Below are 22894 nucleotides of genomic sequence, written 5' to 3'. Positions count from 1 at the left end.
GGAGGAGAAGGTCAGGGAGGTGGCAGGGGGCATATCACAGGGGGCCTGGTAAGCTACTGTGGGACAGGAGCCACGGCTTTTGAGCGAAGGAACAGCACAATCTGCTCAAGTGTGCTGTGTGTGGAACAGAGGGGGCACGGGTGGGGCCAGGGAGACCAGTGAGGAGGCTGCCCGGCCGTCAGGTGGTGAGAGGTGGATGGCCAAGTGGGTTCCCTATTGGGTTGGAGAATTTGCAAGTATCAGAACGGGAAGCCTTGGGGTGGGGGGTGGGGACTCCAGAGGTTGGCGGTCTCCGCTCTCTGGAGCCTCGGGGACCACTGTCAGCGTGCGGGGGTTAAAACCGTGGCTCAGCTCCATGCCCCGCTGCCTCTTGGATTCCACCTGGGGTCCGCTGAAGGGGCCCTGTCACTAGAGCCAATGCTCTGCTCCAACCCCCCAGGTTACAGTCAGGGAGACTGAGGCCAGAGGACAAGGTGCCCAGGGCGGGGTCCTGGGGAATCAGTGGGGAGCTGGGATGGAGTCCAGGCTGCCTGATGCACAGCTGGGCTGGTCTCCTGGCCAGTGGCAGGTTAGGGGGTGCTGAGGCTTGTGTCGCTTGGCTGCCCCAGCCCCCACTACCCTGCTGCGGCCTCCGTCTCGAGTCCCCCGGAAACTGTCCTCTCTCCTTTCTATCAGTGATGTGCCCAAGGGTGCCGAGACCTTCGGAGTCTCCGGGAGCCCCGGAGTGGAGGTGTTCGTGATCTATGACCCAGCACGGGTGACAGTGCCCACAGGCAAGACCCGCTGGCCCCTGGACGCCAACGTGGATGTGACCGTATCCGTGGACGCGGCCAGTAAGGACTTACATGATCTCAAGGTAAGCGCCCCCCCCCCCCCCCACCTCCCCGCCCTCGTCTCCACAGTCAGAGGCTGCATCTCCCAACCCCCACCCAAGCTCAACCCCACCCACGTATCACCCTCTGACACCTCCATCCACGTAACGCGTCCCGATACAGCTCCACAGACACCCCGCACACGCAAGCACACCCCGGCACGGCAACGTCACACGTACACGCGCGGATGGATACGCCCATAAAAACGGCCCGCCTGCGCGTCCGCTCAAGTTCACAAGCACCTCCCACTAAGCCCCGTGTCCGGGCTACACACAGACCCGGAAACAAGCCCCCGTAGCGGGCGGGACCCCGCAGCAACACCGCGGGCCCGCGCATGCGCGCGTGCCCGCAGACGCAGGTGCCTTCCTGGATGTGTGTGTGTGTCCCCGTAGCGAAGGGAGAAGAAAGGCTTCTCTCCTTCACGGATGACGCCCTCGTCACTCACCCCCGGGCACCCACGGCACGCACGGCGACCCACTGGGTCACTGACTTGGCCCTTTCTCCCCCGACAGACAAGAGGCAGAGGCTGTGCGGCTGTTCTCCCCCTCCAGAGCAGGGGCCCTGGAGCCTGCCAAGGGTTCAAATCCTACCTCCTCTGCTTCCTAGCTGCATGCCCGCAGGGGTGGGGGGAGGGGGCCGGAGTGGCCCCACTGTGAATGGGCCTGGACTCCTGGGGCCATGTTGGGGGCCTGGACCCCCTGGTGGAGCACTTGGCGTGCATTCCGGGCCATGGGAGAAGCCGTGACCATTGGCTTTTATTGGGGGGATGTCCCATTTTCCAGATGAAGACACAGAAGGCTAGACAGGCCGAGTAACTTGCCTCCGTCAATGGCGTCGGCGGCCCCTTCCCTCCCTCGTCCTCTTTGACGTCTCCACGGATTCCCGAGGGTCTCGTTGCTCCCTCTGGGATGCGCCCCGCACGGCCGGGCCCTGCTTGCTTCTTCAGCCCGGCCCTGGACCAGGGAGCCAGGCACAGCCTCTCTAGCAGGGAAGGCAGCCCTGAGTCCAAGCCGGGAGACTGTGAATCTTGGACCTTCTGCGGCGGGGAGCGTCTTGGGGTGCCCAGGGGTCCCCACCTCTAAGCAGGACCGTCCCTCCTACTCCCTCTGCCGCTGCCACCTCTAAAGGGGTGGCCGTGCTGGCTCAGGGCTGACGATGTCCCCACAGGTGAAGGTCTCCTACTTCGGGCGGCAGGAGGCTGGCACCCTGGGCCACAGCGTGCTTTACCTTACCGCTGTCGGTAAGTACTGCCCCCCCCCTCCCCTATATCCCCTCCCCCCTCCATGTTGCCCCCCTGAGGGCCTTAGGGGAACCCCTCAGTGCAAGGCCCATGGCCATCTTCCTCCACCAGCAAGGAGCTTCTTCAGAGGCCTTCCATTCGTTCTAGAACCTCAGGGACGGAGACCCAGCAAGACTTAGGGCCACCAGAATCTAGAAACTGCACTGCCCACAGGTCACCAGCTAGACCCACCATAGGGCTCCTTTCTCTGGAGGCCGTTCTCCCACATGTCACGCTGTCGGAACCCCAAGATTCCCTGAGCCACGAGCTGCCCTCGGCCAGAGCCCGGGCAGCAGGCTCCGAGGACCGCAGAGCCAGCACCTAGAACCCGGGCCTCGTTCCAACTGCCAGAGTCAGGGCCGCCCGGAGCATGCACGTCAAGAGCCCGAGACTGGGTCCCTCCAATATCCAGAACCAGGGGGCGCGGCCACACGGCCCCCCGTCCTCCCAGGCGTTGGGTATGGTCCCCAGAACAGGGCTTCCTGGGTCTCATGAGTGAAGCTTGCCTCGGCCGGGATGTCATGGGTCTGACGACGGGACCGGGTGAGCCCCTGGCAGCCCCACTCCATCCCTTTTCAGACGTGTCCCTGGACGTCGACACGGGTCGCACGGGCAAGGTGAAGAGGAACCACGACGAGAAGGTGACAGTCTCCTGGCTCCCCCAGATGGAGCGGTCGACAGGCAAACCTGGGGGTGGTGGGTCCTAGGGTCTGTGGTAGCCGAGAGTGTAGGGAACCCATGTGGGGACCTGCCAAACGGGCGCGGGTGGGTGTCACTTCCACCGTGCGATCGACATGCTGCGTGACTCCCGTGAGACCCTCTCTGAGCCTCTCTTGTGCCACTTTGGAGTTGGGATTGGGTCTTTTGCTTGATGTGCCTTCTATTTCCTTGGCTGTATTTGGACCCCCAAACGTGGTAGGTGCTTCATAAAAGGTCGCTGAGTGACTGACTGAAGGCTTCTGACAGAGGAGGCTGGGGCGACAGCCTCAGTTAGACCCCAGAGAGTGAGGAGGAGGGTGGCGTGAGTTCGAGACATTACCGCAGGGCAAGTATCTGGAAGCCATCCTGGAAGGGTAGAAGGTATAGTTTATAGGGAAAGACCCTAGAGAGAAAGCCTGGGCCACAGGGACAGGCTTTGAGGACAAGATGGGGAAGGGTAGCCATGGATGGCTGCGCAGGTTGTTCACTGCACAAGGTTGCTTGGCTAAGCGGGTGAGTGGGGCTATGACACAAGTCATGTCTAGTGCCCAAGCACAGGGCAACATTTACCCAGAAAGGTGGACAAGAGTGCCATATGGGTTAGCAATGGCCCTCTGAAGTCCCCCATAGGAGTTTGAATCTGACCTATGGGACTTAAGGCTCATTTCCCAGAGCATTTCTTTCCTTCTCTGTGAAATGGGGCAAGTGAGCCGTGCCTTGTGGGGTCTGGTGGGCATTAAGTGGAGGTGTGTCAGGGAGAGCTGCGACCAGAGGCGGGGCTCCAGCTATCTTTCCCACCTCAGCTTAGACCTCTTTGCAGGGCCTGCAGGACTGAGGGTAGGTGCCAGAGATGTCTATGCGACAGGGCCCAGGAGAGTGCTGAGACGGAGAAAGTTCCCCTGGGATTGTCCAGCCCCATCAAGGTCAGGGTGAGGTAGCCTCTGTCCCCCAGTCAGGGCCAAAGCTCAGCAGGTTGGTGGAGGTTGTTTCTGGATATGGCGACACCACCCTTCCTCCTCCAGTGTGATGGCCGGGTGAGGCCCCTGGGTATGGTTGCCCAGGTTGTTCACTATACAAGAGTGGGGTGGATCTGGGTCTAGACACCTGAAACTCCAGTCCCCACATCTACGATGCCTCTTTAAATCTTTAAGCAAACCCAGAATACAGCAGTCTCCATTTCAAAGAAGCAGCCAGCTCTAGCCAGCTCCAGAGCCCCTTCCCAGGCCATCCGGGTCCCGCTGACCCCCCAGTCTCTTGTTTTGCCACAGAAAACCTGGCGCTGGGGCCCTGAGGGCTATGGGGCTGTCCTGCTGGTGAACTGTGACCGGGACAGTGTCGTGTCCGCGGGGCCCGACCTCACCAACAGCCAGCTGGCAACACTGGATGGTGTGTGACGGGGGTGTGTGTGTGCGTGGCGGGGGGGGGGGGGTGGTGTCCAGGGTAGTGGCGTGGGGTGGTGGAGGCTTGCGGGGTGGAGGGGGGAGCGTGTGGGTGGGGTGCAGGGAGAGTGGTCTCCAGGTACCACTCTCTCCAGACCTGCAGGACATGTCCCCCATGGTGCTGAGCTGCGACGGCCCAGACAGCCTCTTCGACAGCCACAAGCTGGTCTTGAATGTGCCGTTTCCTGATGCCAGAAGAGTGGGGGTCTTCTGCGCTAGGGGTGAGTGGCCCGGTGGGGCTGCTCTCCCCCCTGCTCCACTCGTTCTCTGCTTCCCAAGCTCTTTTCTTCTCTGACCCCTATCCCCGCTCGCTCCCGGCATCTTCCATAACGCTCTCTACCGCTGATGAACAGCCTCTCCAGCGGCTCGCCGCGTGTTACCTAAGAAGGAGGGTCCGACACGAGTCCCGTTTTACAGAGGGGGCCAACTGAGGCTCAGGCGCACGCATCCACCGTCTCCAGGTCACCCAGCCGACTGGGGTGGAGCGGGCGTCAAACCCAGGTCTCCAGAGCCCCTCCTCTGGTCGGTCAGCACGGGGTGAGCTCTGTCCAGGCTGGGTGAACTGAACCCTGAGCTGCCTTTACTCCTTTTTATAAATGGCAAGAGGTCTCTCCTCTTCCCTTCCCTCTTCCTCCTTACTGTCCTCTGTTCAAACTGACCCAGAACTTGTTGTTGTGGCTGAATGAGCCTGGCGGGAGCCCGAACGTTCCTCCTCGTGTCCCCCTGGTGGAAGTTCAGGCAGACGCCCCGCTCGGAAACACCGTGATACCAGAACATGAGCAAAGTCTCAGTCAGTCAACCGATAGCCTTTCCTGCTGTGAATAAGAGCATGCCAGGGTGACATTTCCCAGACACCTTCGGGGGGGGACAGAGGGGCACAGGACAGAAGTACTGTGGGCCAGGCACTTTTAAAAATAAATGAAGGCAGGGGCTGGGGGGTGGGGGGGTGTCTGGCTGGCCCAGTCGGTTGAGCGTCCGACTTCGGCTCAGGTCACGATCTCGCGGTTTGTGAGTTCGAGCCCCGCGTCGGGCTCTGTGCTGACAGCTCAGAGCCTGGAGCCTGCTTCGGATTCTGTGTCCTCCTCTCTCTCTCTCTCTGTCCCTCCCCTGCTCGTGCTCTGTCTCCCCCCCCCCTCTCTCTCTCACAAATGAATAAACATGAAAAAAAAGTAAAAATACATAAATAAATGAAGGTGAAATTCACGTCGTACAAAATTAACCATTTGAAAGTGGATAATTCAGCGGCCCTTGACACGTCCTCACTGCTGTGCGAACACCACCCCCGTCCAGTTCCTAGACAGTGTCATCACCCCCCAGGGAAAACCTCATTCTTCTCAGCTGTCACTCCCCCTCCCCTGCCTCCAGTCCTAGGCAGCCATTGATCTAGCCACTTTCTGTCCCTACGGATCTACCAATGTTGGACATTTCCTGTCGACGGAGTCATCCAGTATGTGGCCTTTTGCGTCTGGCCTTTCACTCAGCATAATATTTTCAAGGTTCGCCCGCATCGTAGCAGGTGTCAGCGCCTCATTCCTTTTTATGGGTGGAAAACATACCATTGTGTGGACATACTATATTTTGTTCACCCATTCCTCCATTGATGGGCATTTGGGTATTTTGCACCTGTTGTGGTGCCTGCTTTTATCCCCGTATCTGACTTAAAGCTTATGCTGATCCCAAGAGATGCTGCCAGCCATTTTACAGGCGAGGAACGGAGGCTCAGAGAGGTTGAGTCACTGAGCCAAGGTCACACAGCTTGCGCGTGGCCGAGCTAGAGAGGAGCGGCCAAGTAGATCTAACACGAAGGTGTAGTCGGCTCGGCCCTGGATTCCGGGCCTCTGGTGTCCTTCCTCCCATCCTTTGTCCCAGCACTGGCCCCTGACTCTGGCTCCCCCTAGGTGGGACTTCCCTTGAGGACTACAAGCAGGTACTGGGACCTCAGCGTCTGTCCTACGAAGTTGAGCGGCAGCCGGGGGAGCGGAAGATCAGCTTCTTTGTGGAGGGACTCGCCTTCCCCGACGTTGATTTCTTGGGGCTGGTCTCCCTCAGTGTCAGCCTGGTGGACACGGGGGTAGGTACCGTGCCGGTGGCTGGGATGGGGGCTGAGGGTTTGGGGGACCAGTCTGGAGTCTCTGGGGCCGGGCTGGCTGGGGGCTGGGGGATCTTGAGGCCTGATGGGGCTCCCCGCAGGGCCCACTTAGTCCTCATTTCGCCCCCTAGACTCTGCCTGAGGTGCCCCTCTTCACAGACACCGTGGCCTTCCGCGTGGCCCCCTGGATCATGACCCCCAACACCCAGCCCCCCCTGGAGCTGTACGCCTGCAGGTAAGGCCTCACCCTCCTGCGCAATCCCACCATCTCTGGACCGGTAGAGACAGGAACAGAATGCCGTGTCCAGGGCTGGGCCCTCACTCACTGGATGGATTCACCGAGGGCACCCACGGGCGCAGGCTGGGTACGGGATAGCAGCAGGCTGGCTTGGGCCGGTCGGTTAAGGCCCCCAGCTGAGGTCACCGGCTCAAGCTTCAGCACCCCTGCCTCTACCCTGTCCTGTCTGTAGCAGCCCTGGAACAGCTCAGACTTAGTCCGGGCAGTGAGACCAGGCCCTGTTCAGGCAGCTGGAGGTTGTGGGAGTCCTAGCCTCGCTCTGGCGTGGGGTGCTGTGGGGCTGAGGAGAACACGGGACCCAGCTGCTGGTGTCTGCCGTGAGCCCTGGCCCAGCCTGGGATCCTAGTCCTGTGTGGCCCAGAATCCTCATCAGTCCCCTCATGGACAGGTGGGCCTTGATGGGCGAGGCTACTCAAGGCCCCTGCGTCAGAGGTCAGACTAGTGGGAAGGGCTGCAGCTGACTTGGAACATAAGTCACAAGGCCGGGATGGTGTAGAGAAACAGGTTTGCTCTGTGGGTGTTTGGAGGGGAATTCTTTCTTTCCGTTTGCTCACGAACCCCACCCTGGTTCCTTTGCGTAGGCCAAAGGGGCAGGAGTAGAGGGGGCTCCCTGCCCCCTGGCTGCCACCTTAACCCAGTCCCCGGGGCTACCTCCTCCATGGCTGTCACCTGGTTTTGGTGGCCCGCCTTTGGGCTCCACCCACCTGGGTGCCTTTGGGCTCCACCCACCTGGGTGCCTTTGCACTCCACCCACCTGGGCTTGCCCCGCCCCTTGCACCTACCACCGGATATGATGTGGGGACATCACCTGCCTTCTCTAGGGCGGGGGCTGTGTTCGAACCCCGAAACCCAGGGGCCACATGGGGCCCAGTGCCGACTGGACCCAGGCCACCGCCAGAGGTCACTATTACGTTCCCCTCTCCCTGGGTTTTGCAGTGTGGTAGACTCCCATGGCTCAAATAAGAAATTTCTGGAAGACATGTCTGACCTAGCATTGAAAGCCAACTGCAAGCTGATCATCTGCCCTCAGATTGAAAATCGAAATGACCGCTGGATCCAGGTGGGTACGGGAGCAGGCCCGGGGAAAGAGCAGGGGTGGCCTGGGAGGCCTGAGCCCCTGTCCTTCACCCCGACTTTGGGAAATGGAGCCTGCACAGCTTTGGTCTCCCTAGAGAAGCCAGGACTCGGTCAGGGCAGGGGGGTGGGGGGCGGGGCGAGGTGCAGGCAGCTTCCGGAAACGCTTCCCCACTGCCTGTGTCACTCCAGTCTCTCCTGTTCCCTCGAATGCTCGGGTCCCAGACAGAGTCCTCTCCCAGTTGGGGTCCCAAGAGGCCTCACCTCCATCCCTGGCCCCCGTGCCCCCAGGTCTTGGGGGAAATCTGTGGCACCGCCCTGGGCGAAGTCTGGGGGCAGGGCTCACCGTGTCAGGAAGACGACGCTGGGGATACCACTGTGATCTCTTCCTCTCCCCTCCTAGGACGAGATGGAGTTTGGCTACACCGAGGCCCCTCACAAGGCCTTCCCAGTGGTCTTTGACTCCCCCCGAAACAGAGGCCTGAAGCATTTCCCTTACAAGCGGATCCTGGTATGTGGCAAAGGGCAGAGGGGAGGTCCCTTGGGTGGCTCTGTAATAGGACCCTGTAATCAGTCTTCCCTGGTCCTGGTCCTTTAGGGGGGCCAAAAGGACACAAATGGTGGGGAAACGGGGAGTCAGTGGGGGGACTGGGACAGAACATGCAAATAGCTTGCAAACAACATGCAAATCCTCCTCCCCCTTCTGGGTGGGGCAGGCCAGCAAAGTCGTCCTGGGGAACCCTTCTCCCCCACTGGGGAGTCGACAGAGGGGTCAGTCCTGGGGAGACCGCCTCATGGGGGAAATGCACCAGTAGTGAGCCCTCATGACTCTTGCTTTTACGAGGTGGGGCCTCTTTTGGGGTAACACACTTTTTCTGAACACCTACTGCGTGCCAGGCCCCATGCGGCCTCTTCTGCGCAGGCTGGGGACAAGAGCAGCCCCAGCAACCGTGCGGCCCTGACTTTACACGGCCACTCATGTGGCTAGCTGCTGTCTTTATTCCCTCTTTCCTGAGGCTCAGAGAGGTTAGGTAATGGACCCCATGCCACCTAGCTATGGCACCAAGGTGCAAAACCAGAGGGGCTGTCTCCACACCCCTACTTCCAGGCTGAACTGCCTTTCGAGGTGGGCCCGAGGCCTGCAGCCTGTTTACCAGCTCCCATACCCCCACCGCCAGGACAATGCCTGTGTTAGGGTGGGGGCTGGGAGGGAGATGCCCGGGAACTTGTGGGCACACAGAGCAGGGGCATTTACCTCAGCCTAGAGGGGCCAAGAGACCAGTCCCATCGCAGGTGACAATGAGCCCTGTGGGGTGACTCTGAATCGACCAAGGGCTTGACCCCAACCCCAGGCTTCACCTGGCCAGGGCTTCCTCCACTGATCCCTGCCCTCATCTTTTTTTTTTTTTTTATACAATTTAAAAAAATGTTTATTTAGTTTTGAGAGAGAGACAGAGAGAGCAAGCCAGGGAGGGACAGAGTCTAGAGAGGGAGACACAGAATCTGAAACAGGCTCCGGGCTCTGAGCGGTCAGCACAGAGCACGACGCGGGGCTCGAACTCACGAACCTTGAGATCACGACCCGAGCTGAAGTCGGACGCTTAACCCACTGAGCCACCCAGGCACCCTGCCCTCGTCTTTGCCCTGTCCCCCCTTCCACTTTCTCTGGGTCTCATTTGCTGTTCTTTTCCCAGCTGCAAACGGAAGCGAAGATTTTTCCGACCTCTCCTCTTCCGTACCTATGCGTACGGACCTATGGGTGGCTCCCCAGCAGGTGCACCTTCACCAGCATCCTGCAAGTTCTAGTGTGCTGTATCTTTTATCATCTTTTGCTTCAAAGTCTTGCCTCGTTTCCCCCTGGCTTCCTTCTTCGGCCCGTGCGTTCTTTCTGAAGCGTGGTGCCTGATCTCTCAGCATTTGGGGATTTTCTAGTTACTCTGTTGTGGACGTTAATCGCCCCCCCGCCCCAACCCCTGCCAAGAGCTGTCGCTTCCTGTCCCAACTGACCCCTCCTTCTGGGGTGGGGGGCTTGCTGGTCCTCCCCTAGGGTCCCGACTTTGGATATGTAACCCGGGAGATCCTATTCGCTGGTGCCTCCAGCCTTGACTCTTTCGGCAACCTGGACGTCAGCCCGCCCGTCACGGTGGGCGGCAAGGAGTACCCGCTGGGCCGGATCCTCATCGGCAGCAGCTTCCCCAAGTGAGAGGCCCTGGCGGGGGGTGGGAGGGCGCGGGGGACCGCCGTGGCGCCCACCTGTAGCTCCCTCACCACCAGTACGGGTCTCCAGGCTCAGAGGTGGTCTTAAGTCCCACGCTCAGTCCTGGAGTCAAAGACCCAGAGTCCTGGAATGTTAGATTTAAAAGGTCATAGAATCTTGGGGGAAAACTCAGAAACGACTGACCCACGGTCTCTTGGCCTGCCTAGTATTTCGTGAGTGTAATTAGTCACCGACTCCGTATGTGCGGGGAGGCCTTCCATAAAATCCCAGATTTTCAGCTTCTTTAGAAACACTGGGGTTCTGGGGAGGTGATGTGCCAGCTGGAGCAGAGGCGGGAGAGGGACAGGTTGACCTTTCCCAGCAGGAGGTCAAAATAGCTGATGTTCTAGCAATAGCTTAAAAAGCCCCGGGGTCACCCTGTGGCTACCGGTGAATGAGTGGCTGGTCAGGAGACACGGGTGACAGAGGTGACTTGGTGGGTGCCCGCCCCCTCCCGCCCCACCCCCTGACAGCTGTCATCAGGCAGGAAACAAGGTGCCCAGGATTTAGTGCTCAGACAGGTGACAGTATCCTGCTGAATGGGTCCCCACCTTGCTGCGGGCCACCACAGAATGCGGTGAGCTGTGCGGGGATCCTGGTGGGGTCCCCTGTTTCCCGCCTGGAGATGAAGCCCGCTGCAGGCACCGGAGCCACCTTCTCGTCTGTGTGGGGTTGGCATGGAAACCAGGTGAGCCCAGCTTGCCCCTCCCCCAAGTCCCCAAGCCCTGACTGACTATTTAGAGCAGCCAGGCAGTCATAGGAAGGTCACCCAGCCCCTAGTGCTGACCCTGGTGGCCCCAGGGCTCTGGATCAGGTGAGGCAAGGTTTCCTGGCACCAACCGCAGGCACGTAGCTGGGGGCCCGGGGCTAAGGTCGGCTAGAGCAAGAGGAGTGCTCACCTTGGCGGTGACTCAGGCTCAGACACCACTCTGCGATCTGATCCTGCCCACAGCCCTGGAGGCGGGAGGACGCCGGGGCCTCTGGGTAGAATCCTGGACTTCGGGGATGGACCCAGGAGGAAGGAGCACAGTTGGACTCGAGTTCGAGTCCTGACCCTGCTGTATATACTAGCCATGTGGTTTTGGGTATACCCGGCACACAGTAGGTGCTCAGTTAATTCATTTGAAGCAATTTATTTCATGCCTACTATGTGCCAGGCACTGTTGAAGATACTAGGGATATACATCAGTGTGCAGCAGATACTTTATCAAATGAACACATTAGTTTATAGTCCATGCCTCAGTTTCCTTGTCTGTGAAATGGGTCCATTAAGAATCTCTGGGCTGGCTATAAAATCAGCACTAGTGGGGATAAAGAATCCCCCACTAGTTTAGGTATTGTTTAGCCGGGCCCCTAGCAGTGGGTCTGCTTTGAAGCAGGTTGGAACTTATCGGACAGAAGTTATCGATCACCTACTACGATTTAATTCTTAGAGCCGTCCTATGGGGCTGGGACGATTGTTATTCCCATTTTACAGATGAGGAAGCTGAGGCTCAGAAAAGCGAAGTGAGTGCACTCATTCACGCATTCATTTGCCAATTCAGCAAATATTTACTGAGACTTCCCACAGGCTTAGATAAAAGAAACAATCTAGAAGCTCTAGATAAAAGAAACAATCTAGAAGCTCCCAGGGTCAGAGCAAGGACTAGGGATGGGACAGTGGGGGCCTCCAGTGCAGCTGTGAGCCAGTTCGTTGACCATTGTATTGAAAACCAGGAACAAGGTCCTTGGTAAACAGAAGGGGTCCTGAGGCTCAGAGAGGGACAGCGACCGGCTAGGACCGCACAGCGAGTTAGTGGAATAGTCAGGATCCAGGTCTCCTCCCTGGACTCCAAACAAAAGTAACCCTCTGTCCTGTGTTCCTGTCTTGGCTTCTTTCTGTCCTCGGCAGTGAACAAACAGACAGCCTGCATTCATTCTAACAGGGAGAAACGGACAGTAAGCAAACTCAACAAGTAAGTAGATAATATAGTGTGTTAGATCAAGGAAGCCCTGGTGAGAAATCGCCATTTAAATAAAGTCCTGAAGGAAATGAGGGAGTCAAAGATGGGGGTATTTGGGGGGGAAAGCGTGCAAAGGACTGGCAATGGCCAGTGCAAAGGCCCTGAGGCAGGAGTGTGGCGGAGACATTAGAGGAGCAGCGAAGAGGCCTGGGGTTTGGAACAGAGTGAGCATGAGCAAGGAGGGGCTTGATGGGAGATGAGTTCAGAGAGCTTAGCGGGGCAGAGTTCAGATCGTGACCTGGGCCTGTTATTTGTACGTACATCAGAGAGGACTCATGGAGATTAAGCAAGATACTTAGTGGGAGGAGCCTCAGGCAGGCACACACTAGGTGCTCAGTAAGTGTCACAATCATTCTCTGAGCACCTAGGTCTGTTCTCTGCTTGGCTCCCCATAGTTAAAATCATCTTTGAGCAATTCTGCCCCCTAGTGGTGGCTTTGATGTGACTTGAAGAGCGGGTCTGTCCCATCACCCCCGCCCCCACCAGCCTCCAGGCAGAGGGCAGCACAACGCGGGGCTCTGTCCCTTCCCCCACCGTATGTGTTTCTGATGCCTGCCACTCTGCGCCCATGAGAAGTTTCTGGAGTCCAGCGCTTCTCCACCATCTCACCGTGTTTAAGAACTCCTTTTAAATTGCCGGCCCTCTACCAACATAACAGAAATACAAGGAAATAGTTGCTACACTCTTATCCCCCAAGTCAAATCAGCGTTGTCATTTGTCACTGTTTGTCAGGTCTCCCTTCTAATCTTTGTTTATGACATATTTGAGTGATAGAGACCAGGGATTATTACACAGCTGTTCAAAAAAAAAAAACCACTTTTTTTTTTTAAAGCATTTTGAAAAAAGCTGTTCAGAAGCACATCATTCGCTGAGCCTCTATTATGTAAGAGGTGCCGGGGATACAGCAGTGAACGTAGACAACATCCCAGCCCACCCGGAGCTTACATTCTGGTGGGATGCCAGACAATAAATGAGATATCAAATATGCCAGCTGATACCAAGAAGAAAAATAAATCTGGGAAGGGGGTTGAGGGACGGTTGTAATTTTCAAAGGGCTCGTAGAGAAAGAGGGTGACATTTGAGTTAAACCTGAGGAAAGATGGAAGTGAGCCATGACAGATGGGGAGTGGGCGACAGTTCCTGGTGCAGAGAACGGCATGTGCAAAGGCCCTGAGGCAGGAATGTACCTGGTATGTGCAAGGGGCAGCGGGAGGCCAGCATGGCCAGCACGAAGCAGATGAAGAGGAGGGTGGACCGAGGGAGGTGGTAGGGATGGGTAGGGGCTGTGCGGGTTGTCCTGAGGACTTTGCTTTTACAGTGAGGGAGAGGGGAGTGGTGGGAGGGTTTTGTCCAGAGGATGGAGACGATCTGACATATTTAAAAACTCTCCATCCGTTTAGACTGCGGGGGAGCAAAAGGGTGAAAGCAGAGAGACCAGAGAAAGGGGCAAGCCACTAAGATTATTTAGAGGAGGAGGGTGTCTGGGCCAGACGGTGGCAGAAGGGGAGGAGGGAGGGGCTGGATGGTGTTCTGTTTACGGTAGAAGGCACCAGATTCGATGCAGCCTGGGGAGCTTGTCCATGACAAGCAGGCAAGGTCAAGGAATGTGATGCCTTTTTTGGTAAAACATATTGAAAGAAGAAATCTCTATACATACGTATGCGTGTTTCCTCATGGCTACCTGTGCCAGGGGCAGGTGGAAAGTGCCCAGAGTATATAACGCATTGTTCTGACTTTGGAAAAGTCACCCCCTTGAACTTCCGGGGCCTCAGCTGCCTCATCTGCGAAATGGGGACATGGCCTTGCCTGAGGCAGGGTCGAGCTCCACACAGGCGCAGGCAGCTTTGGGTAACGACTCCTCCCACAGCTCTGGGACCCCGGCTCCCGAGACCCACTCCCTGTCCTAGGCCACCCCAGCCCCTCCTTCTGTTAGTAAAGGGTGGTTTGCAAATACCCAGAGCCCATTTCGGGAACTGCTGGGGACGAGACAGACCGTGTTGAACACAAAATGATGGCGACAGGGCTTCTCTGGCGCATGAGTCATTATTATTTTTTTAAGTTTATTTATGTAGGGGCGCCTGGGTGGCTCAGTCGGTCAAGCGTCCGACTTCGGCTCAGGGCGTGATCTCACAGTTGGTGCGTTCGAGCCCCGCGGCGGGCCCTGTGCAGACAGCCCAGAGCCTGGATCCCGCTTCCGATCCTGTCTCCCTTTCTCTGCCCCTCGCCTGCTCACACTCTGTCTATTCTCTCCACCAAAAATAAATACACATTAAAAAAATAAAAAAAAATAAAGTTTATTTATTTATTTAGAGAGAGAGAGAGCCAGAGAGAGAATCCCAAGCAGGCTCTGCACCATCCGTGAGGAAGCCGATGTGGGGCTCGAACTCATGGAACAGTGAGATTATGACCTGAGCCAAAATTGAGTTGACGCTTAACTGACTGAGCCCCTCAGACGCCACAAGACCCCTCCTTGTAAACAAGCACCGCCTGCCCCCCACCCCGAGTCTGCCCCCCGAGTGGTCCAGGCCCCACACTTTGGGAAACTCTGGGCTAAGGGAGGGGTTCACCAGGTGCTGGTCATGTTTTGACCCAGAGACTGGGCATCCTGGGTAAAGAGTCAATGTCTCTGAGTCCCGGGATGGGAAGTGAGGGTCTTTGACAAGCGGAGCTCTCTCATTTGACTCATTTTAGTGCGCAGGAGAGGGCAGGGCCTTCCCAGCCTTGGTGTAAGGAGGGAATGAACTCTCTGGAATGATGGTCCGGAGGGACAGTGAGTTGCTGGGAGCACCTGGGGGCCGGGGCCCAAAGATGACCCGTTCAGAGGGTTGTCGTGAGGCTTGCACAGAGGTGGGATGCTCAGGAGGGGCCTGCAGGGAGCCAGCAGTCAGCAGGCACTGGTGACCCTGCTGTCTCCCTCCTGGGCCAGGTCCGGTGGGAGGCGAATGGCCAAGGTGGTGCGGGACTTCCTCCAGGCCCAGCAGGTGCAGGCGCCCGTGGAGCTCTATTCCGATTGGCTCTCCGTGGGCCACGTGGACGAATTCCTGAGCTTTGTGCCCACCTCTGACCAAAAGGTGCGTCCCTTCTCTCTGAGCCCCCTCTGCTCCTCCCCGACCTGATGGGATGGGATAGGGCAAAGCCACTTGAAATCAGCTCCCCGCCCGTGTCCGTGGTCAGCTCAGAGTCCGGGCACCCGGGGAACCAGGCGGTGTTAATCAGAGGGGGCTTCCTGGAGGAGGTCAGAGCTCAGCTCCGGAGGGTACTCGTTGGCCCCCCTGCTCATACACCCATCCTCACACTTGCTGGGTGTTTGCCCTGATCCAAACCTCTCAGCCTAGACCCAGGAATGACACGGATAGTAATTGGTAACATTCGGCATCTATGATGTGCGTGTGTATTAACTCATTTGATCTCCTGACACTTCCGTGAGGCGGGTACGCTTCTCGCTGACCCCATTTTATAGATGGGAAAACTGAGGCTCGGAAGGACAGTTACTGGTAGGGTAAGACCCAGACCCAGACAGAGGGCTTGGGACCGCTCGGCTGCCACCACTTTAGAGAGAGGGGCCCAGACCTCAGAGAGCACGCAGCCCGGGAGGGGCGGCCTCCCAGTGACCAGTGACCGAGTTCCCCAGAAGGCAAGTGAGGAAGGGCATCCAGGCAAGAGATTATCTTGGACAAAGGCCCCAGGAGTGTGAACCAGCTTGGGGGGTTAGGGGATGCTGCCCGGGGGTGCTTTGTGGCTGGCGGGTGGGACTGAGCGGGAGAGGGGAGCCGCCTGCGTGGTCTGGCCTCCTCCCGAGTTTGGGGTCTCCTGCATCTCGGGGAGAACCCGTCCACCGAGCCATTCTCCCTTCCTCTGTGCCAGGGCTTCCGGCTGCTTCTGGCGAGCCCCATCGCTTGCCTCAAACTGTTCCAACAGAAGAAAGAGGAGGGGTACGGGGAGGCGGCCCAGTTTGACGGTGAGTGCCGATGACCCAGTCACCCCGTGCGTGGGGCCTCTGCCCTCTGATTGCCAGCCCTGAGCACCTCTCATGCCTTGCGTGGCTGTGCTCTGTTTACGGGCCCTTCGCCTCGCTTGGATCCCTCAGCTCAGAACCGGCCATCACTAATTCTCCCAACACCCTCACCTGGGAGCTAACGATGAGCGCTGTCCCTTTACTGGGCCAAGGCCGGGAGGCCAAGAGGCCGGTGGATGGCCCCAGGCGCCCACAGAAGGTGACGACGTTCTCAGGAAGAGCGGGCGGCTCCTGGCCACACCCCAGGAGAGGAAGACAACTGGACACAGCGCACACCCCGCGGGATCTCGCCCCCGCCCCCAACCCCTTTCCCCAGAGGCTCAGAGAGGGGTGGCGTGCCCAGGGCTGTCACCGGGATGTGGCAGGGCCGGGGGCTCGAGAGTGGCAGGGGTGGGAAGCCAGGTGGGTGGTCGGGGCCCCTCTGGGGACCTGCCTCTGGGGCTTGCCAGACCTACTCGGGACCTGGCTGGCCCCCCTGAGCACCTCCCCCTTCCCCACCGCGGACCTCAGTGTTCTCATCTGAGAACTGGAGACCTGAATTCAAATCTTGATCTCGCTACTCATGGCTGGGAGATCAGGGTCGCGTTCTAAACCTCTCAGGGCCTCAGTTTCCTCTTATCTGAATGGGGGGGGGTGATAATTACCCCACCTGGTGTTGTTTTAAAGATGAACGATAATTTAGGAGGGTGCCCAGAGCATGGCGGGTGCTCAGTAATGGCAGCTGTACCGTGATCATCAGGCCCCGAGTCGGGAGTCCCTTCCCGAAGAGTCTGGGCTCCATCACCAGGAATTCCCGGCCGTACCGGCAGTCAGACCCTGGGCGCAGCAGGGTCTTGGGTCTCTGGCTTTCTCTATCCTTCAGCCCCCTGGCCCTGGAGGCAGCCCTGGGCGGTCCTTCCTGAGCCCTCATACTGTCTTCCTTCTCTTGCAGGGTTAAGACACCAAGTGAACAGAAGCATTAATGAGATGCTGGCCGACAGTCGCCTCAGGAGGGACAGCCTCTACGCACAGGTGAGGATATAAGGCCACGCTGCTTGCTCTTGGGGGGGTCCCCGTCCTCCCAGGAGAAGCAGCCCCAGGACTCGCTGGGATGGAGTGGGAGTATGGGGCTCAGCCCCAGGTCTCGGCCGTGAACGCACAGTCTGATGGAGGAGGCACAAAGGAGCCCCCAGGGAGCTCCCGGTCTGGTGAGGGGAGATCCAGCTCTGGTCTGGGGGAAATGACGAGTTTCCGGAGAAGCTGAGTGAGATGAGAAATTGGGGCCCTGTGGGGATGAGGGGTGGGGTGGGTGGGAGTCAAGGGGATCCGGCAAGGAGGAGACCGGGTGGGAGGAGGTCTCCGGCTGACGCCCGCCATGGGCGTGGTGCAGGGCCTGGCGCAGAGGCCCCTCACGTCTCCTGTGTGGAGCCTGGTACCTTCTCCGAGATGGCTGAGATGGACAGACGTGTGAGCCGCGCTGTGGCTGGGATGGGGGGGGGGGGGCGGCCACAAACACTCTTGGAACTAGAAGCTGCCTGGGTCCAAATCCCAGCTGTGCAGCTTCCTAGCTCTGTGCCCTCGGGCAGGTCACCGGAGCCTCAGTTTCCCCATCTGCGGGTGGGCAGTGGCACCCAGCTGTTGGAGGACCTGAGGAGCACGAGGGCGAGAGGGCTCTGCACGGGGCCCGGCGCGCAGCCGGCGTTCAGCGAGCGTGAGAGCCTCCCTGGCTCACTGGGTGCGCCCGCTGCCTCTCCTCGTGCCCCCCCCCCCCAGAAATGCATCGACTGGAACCGGGAGGTGCTGAAGCAGGAGCTGGGCCTGACCGAGCAGGACATCGTGGACATCCCCCAGCTCTTCTTCCTGAAGGGCTCCCATGCGGAAGCCTTCTTCCCTGACATGGTGAGAGCGCAGAAGCAGGACGGGGCACTTCCTGTCCCCGGGGCCCCCTGGCAGGGTCCGCAAGGGTGTCACTTGGGGTTCCAGAGGAGAAGCGCTTCCTGTCCGAGGGCAGAGACAAGCACAGAGACCGGGGCGGGCCTGGCGGATCTCTAGGTGTGTGTTTCCTTTTTTTTTTTTTTTTTTAAGTTTATTTATTTACTTTGAGAGGGAGATCGGGAGAGCAAGCACAAGCAGGGGACGGGCAGAGAGAGAGAGAGAGAGAGAGAGAGAGAGAGAGAGAGAGAATTCCAAGCAGGCTTCTTGCTGACACAGCACAGGGCACGACGCGGGGCTCAGACTCACGAACTGTGAGATCACGACCTGGGTCAAAATCGAGAGTTGGACGCTTAACTGAGCCACCCGGGCGCCCCGGTGTGTGTTTGCTTTTTGTGCGGGTACAGGACATCTCCGCCCGGGGGGTCTCCACCGGGGCGATTTTGCCTTCCAGGTTTTCTTGCTTGTTTTGTTTTTCTTGCCACAAGGAGGGAGGTGGCTACTGGCATCAGTGGGTGGAGGCCGGGGATGCTGTTGAACGTGGGTCAGTGCCCAGGGCGGCCCCCACCACTGAGGGCTTTTTGTTTCCCTCCCAAGTCAAGACAGGAAGTCTGTTTTGGTTTCAGTGTTTCCAGCTCTCACTCCCGGGGGGCCCCAGCCGCCTGCTCTGCTCCGCACCCCACCGGCTGCTCCCTGGTGCGGCTCCTGAGGCGGGCAGGCGGGCCCACGGTGGCTGCCTCCCTGGCTGTCATTAAGTCAGGCAGCTGACAGCCGATGCATAGCTGTGATGTCACCCGTGTGGCCTCTGGGAGGGGCCTGGTGATGCTATCGGCTGCACAACCATTAACGCCTTTGGGAAGGGATGTCAGGCTGTTGGCCCCTCGTGGCTTGGTTCCCCAGGATGGGAGACCCTCCCTCTTCAGCCTGGGGCCTGTAACTGGAGTCCCCCCCCCCCCACCCCGGCACCAGCACCGGCCAAGCGAAGGGTTGGGAGCGGGTCCCGAGGTCCTGATTGGAGGCACGGTGACAGGGCAGGGTTTCCCTGCCGGGACCCCGCACTCCTGACTCCTCGCTGCGGGGTCTTGGCAGAGGCCCCTAAGGCAGGACCTCGGCTCTACTGATGTCTGGGCCTGACTCCTTTGTCGTGGGGGCCCCGTCCTGTGCATCGCAGGATGGCGGTGGCATCCCTGTCCACTGCCCGCTGGGTGTCAGCCGCTCTCCTCTCACTGTGACAACCAAAATGCCCTGGGGCCCAGATCGCCCTGGTTGAGAACCGACCCTCCAAGGCGGTGCTGCCTGTGAGAACTTTCTCGGACGATGGAAACGTTCTCCGTCTGCACGATGGGACAGGGGAGCCACCAAGCCACATGTGGTGATGGGGGTCTTCACATGTGGCTAGTGTGGCCAAAGGATGAACTTTATACTTCTGTTTAATTTAAATTTCGACAGCCACGTGTGGCCAGTGGCTGCCCCATTGGACAGGGGGGCGCTGAGGGGGCGGCCTGGCTCTGGTTCTGGCCAGAGCTCATGACCTTGGCCGGCCCTCTCTGGGCGGTGGCCTTGCCCACACCGGGTGGAAGCCCCCCTCTGTGGGAATCTCTCAGCTCCCACCCAGACCCTGCTGAAGGAGCCTGGTGTGTCCTCACTGGAAGAGCCCACAGGGAACTCAGTTAACCCGTTTGTCAGATGAAGAAACGGGCCCTCAGAGGAGAGTGGTTGACTCCCCTGAGGTCATCCAGCAAGTGAGTGGCCTCCAGGCTCCTGAGTCCTCATGTGGGAAGAAACGGACCTGGCTCCCCTCCCTGCCCTTTGTCCCACTACTACCCAGCACGTTCTGGCTCCTTAGGGGGCAACTGGGTAGCTCAGGGCAGAGGCCATGGGACTGACCCCAGAGGACCCTCCAGGGTCATGTTGATCCCAGCTGTGGATGGCCCTGCAGGGCAGTCTGGAGGGTGAGGGGCCAGAACATGGAGAGCGTGAGGGCACAGAGCCCAGGGCAGGCCACCCCATGCTGAGATGACCCAGCCCTCCCCTCCAGACAGCAGGTTCAGCGTATCCCCTTTGAGCACCAAGGACAGCTCCTCTGGCCACCCATCTGGGGCCGAGGTTTTCTCTAAGACACTTCCATACCCTGCCCCGGGGAGACGTCCCTTCCCCAGTGTTAGGGCCCCCCAGCCGGGGAAGCAGACATGCCACTGGAGACACAGGCACCCCCAAGGGCTCCCAGCCCCTTGTCCCAACTCCTCAGCTCCCCAGGCAGCCACCGTGCCACACTCTGGCAGCATATGAAGAGCATGGGTTTGGGCGTGAGTTGGCCCCACGTCAAAGTTCAGTCTCCGCATTCTCTGATTGTGTGGCCTGGATTATGTCACTTAACCTTTCCCTGCCACCGACTCGCAGGGAGGCTGTGAGGCATAGTGATGACGTATCTGGCGTGCAGGAGATGTTCAGTAAACCATGACGACGATCAGGGCTTCCAGGGAGAGTGAAGCAGGCTGTGCACTGTACAAGTGCACCAAACCTAGAAAGACATTCACACCATCGACCTTGTAGATAGCTGCTGTACAGGGTTTCTGGCAGAGGAAGGTAAAATCTTGCCCTGAATTGTCCCGACAACTTTCTGATGGATGGAAGACCGCGTGGGAGGAAGGGGTGACTTTCATTTGTACAGAGTTACCATGCATGTTTCTGGCAGCCCTACCTGGTATGAATCCTCTCTTCCAACCGTGAATCCATTTCTTCTCTTCATGGACCCTAGTTTTTGAGGCAGCGCCAGTCCTGGTGGCCCGGGCATGCTGGGGAAGGTGGGTCGGACCTGGGGATGGGTCCCCTCTTGTCTCCCTCTTGCCTTCTCTCGTCTACAGGTCAACATGGTGGTCTTAGGCAAGCACCTGGGCATCCCCAAGCCCTTCGGGCCCATCATCAACGGCCGCTGCTGCCTGGAGGAGAAGGTGCGGTCCCTGTTGGAGCCGCTGGGCCTCCGCTGCATCTTCATTGACGACTATTTGTCCTACCACGAGCTGCTGGGGGAGATCCACTGTGGCACCAACGTGCGCCGGCGGCCCTTCTCCTTCAAGTGGTGGCACATGGTGCCCTGAGCCCCCCTCCACCCGCCGTCCCCTCTGCCCACCTGCCAGGGAGCCCCACCAGGGAAGGGGGCGAGGAACTTCCACCCGGCCCCCGTCCTCGTGGGGGAGCCTCGGGCGCTTCTCCTCGGGTGCCTGCGAACGTGCTGGCCACCGCAGGCCCCGGGACGCAGCGACGGACGCCCACACCCTCACCTCTGGAGTGGCCTGCACAGCCCGAGAGGGACTGTCCTCATTCCTCCCTCCCTCTTCCCGATCCGCCACTCCCAGAGGTTCTGGAAAAGAGCAACAGCCTTAGCACGTTCAAGGGCAGCCGTGCGTGGCCGCAGCTGTGCCCGACTTTGAGTCGCTCTCCCTCTGTTCTGATATTCCTCTCGCGGGTCTGCACCGGGAACGGCATCCATGGGGCCTGGGCTCAGAGGCAGGGGCCTGGGTCCAGGCCATCTGTGGTTCTTGTAAGGGCAGGCACAGGGAGGCGAGGCAGCCTCTTTTCCCGACCAGCTGTCCTCTCCTGCAGGGGACCCTCAAGATGTGACCTCCCAGCACCCCTCAGCCATATTTATAGAGGCAAATAAGGACGGGAAAACCTAGCATCTGGGGGCCTGCTTTAAAAAGAAAAGGCAACAAAAACCCTTTAATACCTGACTCCGTCCTCAGAAGGGTGCTTGTTACCTGTTTAGAAGGCCTTTAATTACGAGTGCTGGCTGCTTCCGCCCCGAAACGCTGAGAGGCCAGAGAGAGGCCTCAGAAGGGCACACGCGAGGAAGGCTGGCAGGCGGGAGGCCAGAATGGTAGAGGGGGCCGAGGCATGAGGACAAACGGCGGGGCCTGGCCTCCGTGTCTTAGGTCTCCCCGCTTCGGATTCTGGACTCTGGATGTGAAGGGGGCTGGCCATTCCAGATGTCACAGGGGATAGGAGCCCAGATGTTAGAAGAGGGTGGGGGGGGAGCCATTAGGTTATCTCGGAGGGTGGGGTTTAATTTCCTTTAATAGTCTTTAATTATTCCCCTTCGCCCTGCAGGCCGTGGGAGGGAAGGCTCGCCCAGTCGCTCTCAGCAACCCGGAGACCCTGCCCGTAGCCTGGGTTTCGCCTGTGAGGAAACCCCCACGGCAGGCGTGTGTCCCCTCCCATACAGGGCACAGAGCTGCCATGGGGGTGAGGGGATGTTAATAGCCTGGCCCCAGGTGGGGTCACGGGGACATGCACGGGCTTGGCCAGTGCCGGGTGAGAGGTGACCCCTGTCCCAGGCACACAGGGGCGCGAGGTGGCCAGCCTGCCCTCTCCCCGCCATTGCCCCTGGGGCCATCGCGGTGGCTATCAGCCCTGGGCCTTCGCCTCCTAGATTTTCAGTGGCCCCTGGGAAGACCGAGACTGAGCCAGCCCGCCACGGTCAAACTCTGTTAGCCACGGAACACTTGGCAAGGCTGCCGTGGACACCCGACGCGTGAAATGGATAAGACAGAGCTGCTCTGGTTTCAGGTGGCTGGCGGGGGGCGGGGGGGTATACCTGGGTTCTTCCCCTTCCGGAAGACTCTGTGGGACCCCACGTGCCAACTCCTGGTCTAACCTTTGCACTTTCTGCTCGTAACCATGACCCACAGCCCAGCCCGAGCCAAGACGGCAAGGAGGCCCTTCGGGGCCCACGGGCATGCGGCCAGGGTTGAGGTTCCCCAGGGAAAGGCTGTGGGTGGAGGGAGGTTGCAGAGAGATGGGGAGGGTGGGGAGCAAGCCTTCTGGACCTGCGCTGAGCGTGGGAAGCCCTGGAATTGCTTCTGGAGCTGTCGGAGAGCCCGATGTCCCCTCTGAGAATGTTCCGGGTGATGGATCGCCTCCTACCTGATTAATAAAAATGTCAACGTGCGTTTCTTCAA

At 59.1% G+C, this 22894-nt stretch overlaps 1 protein-coding gene across 1 annotated transcript in view; it reads left to right on the top strand.

Annotated features, from left to right (window-relative positions):
- The window catches only part of PADI1 (peptidyl arginine deiminase 1), a 39515-nt gene extending 16621 nt beyond the window's left edge, over positions 1-22894 (top strand). Inside the window, exons 2-16 of the mRNA XM_019461532.2 lie at positions 676-856; positions 2040-2112; positions 2731-2792; positions 4119-4236; positions 4385-4510; positions 6188-6360; positions 6510-6613; positions 7613-7736; positions 8154-8261; positions 9798-9949; positions 14937-15081; positions 15875-15968; positions 16957-17036; positions 17778-17903; positions 20801-22894. Coding sequence (XP_019317077.2) covers positions 676-856; positions 2040-2112; positions 2731-2792; positions 4119-4236; positions 4385-4510; positions 6188-6360; positions 6510-6613; positions 7613-7736; positions 8154-8261; positions 9798-9949; positions 14937-15081; positions 15875-15968; positions 16957-17036; positions 17778-17903; positions 20801-21034 — 1900 coding nt within the window. The 3' untranslated portion in view covers positions 21035-22894. The remainder of the gene's footprint in view (positions 1-675; positions 857-2039; positions 2113-2730; positions 2793-4118; positions 4237-4384; positions 4511-6187; positions 6361-6509; positions 6614-7612; positions 7737-8153; positions 8262-9797; positions 9950-14936; positions 15082-15874; positions 15969-16956; positions 17037-17777; positions 17904-20800) is intronic.

This window comes from Panthera pardus, unplaced genomic scaffold (assembly GCF_024362965.1).
Source record: "Panthera pardus isolate Hobbes unplaced genomic scaffold, ASM2436296v1 HiC_scaffold_11, whole genome shotgun sequence".
NCBI lineage: Eukaryota > Metazoa > Chordata > Mammalia > Carnivora > Felidae > Panthera > Panthera pardus.
The sequence above is the reverse complement of the archived record's forward strand: the minus strand, read 5'-3'. Positions and strand labels throughout refer to the sequence as shown.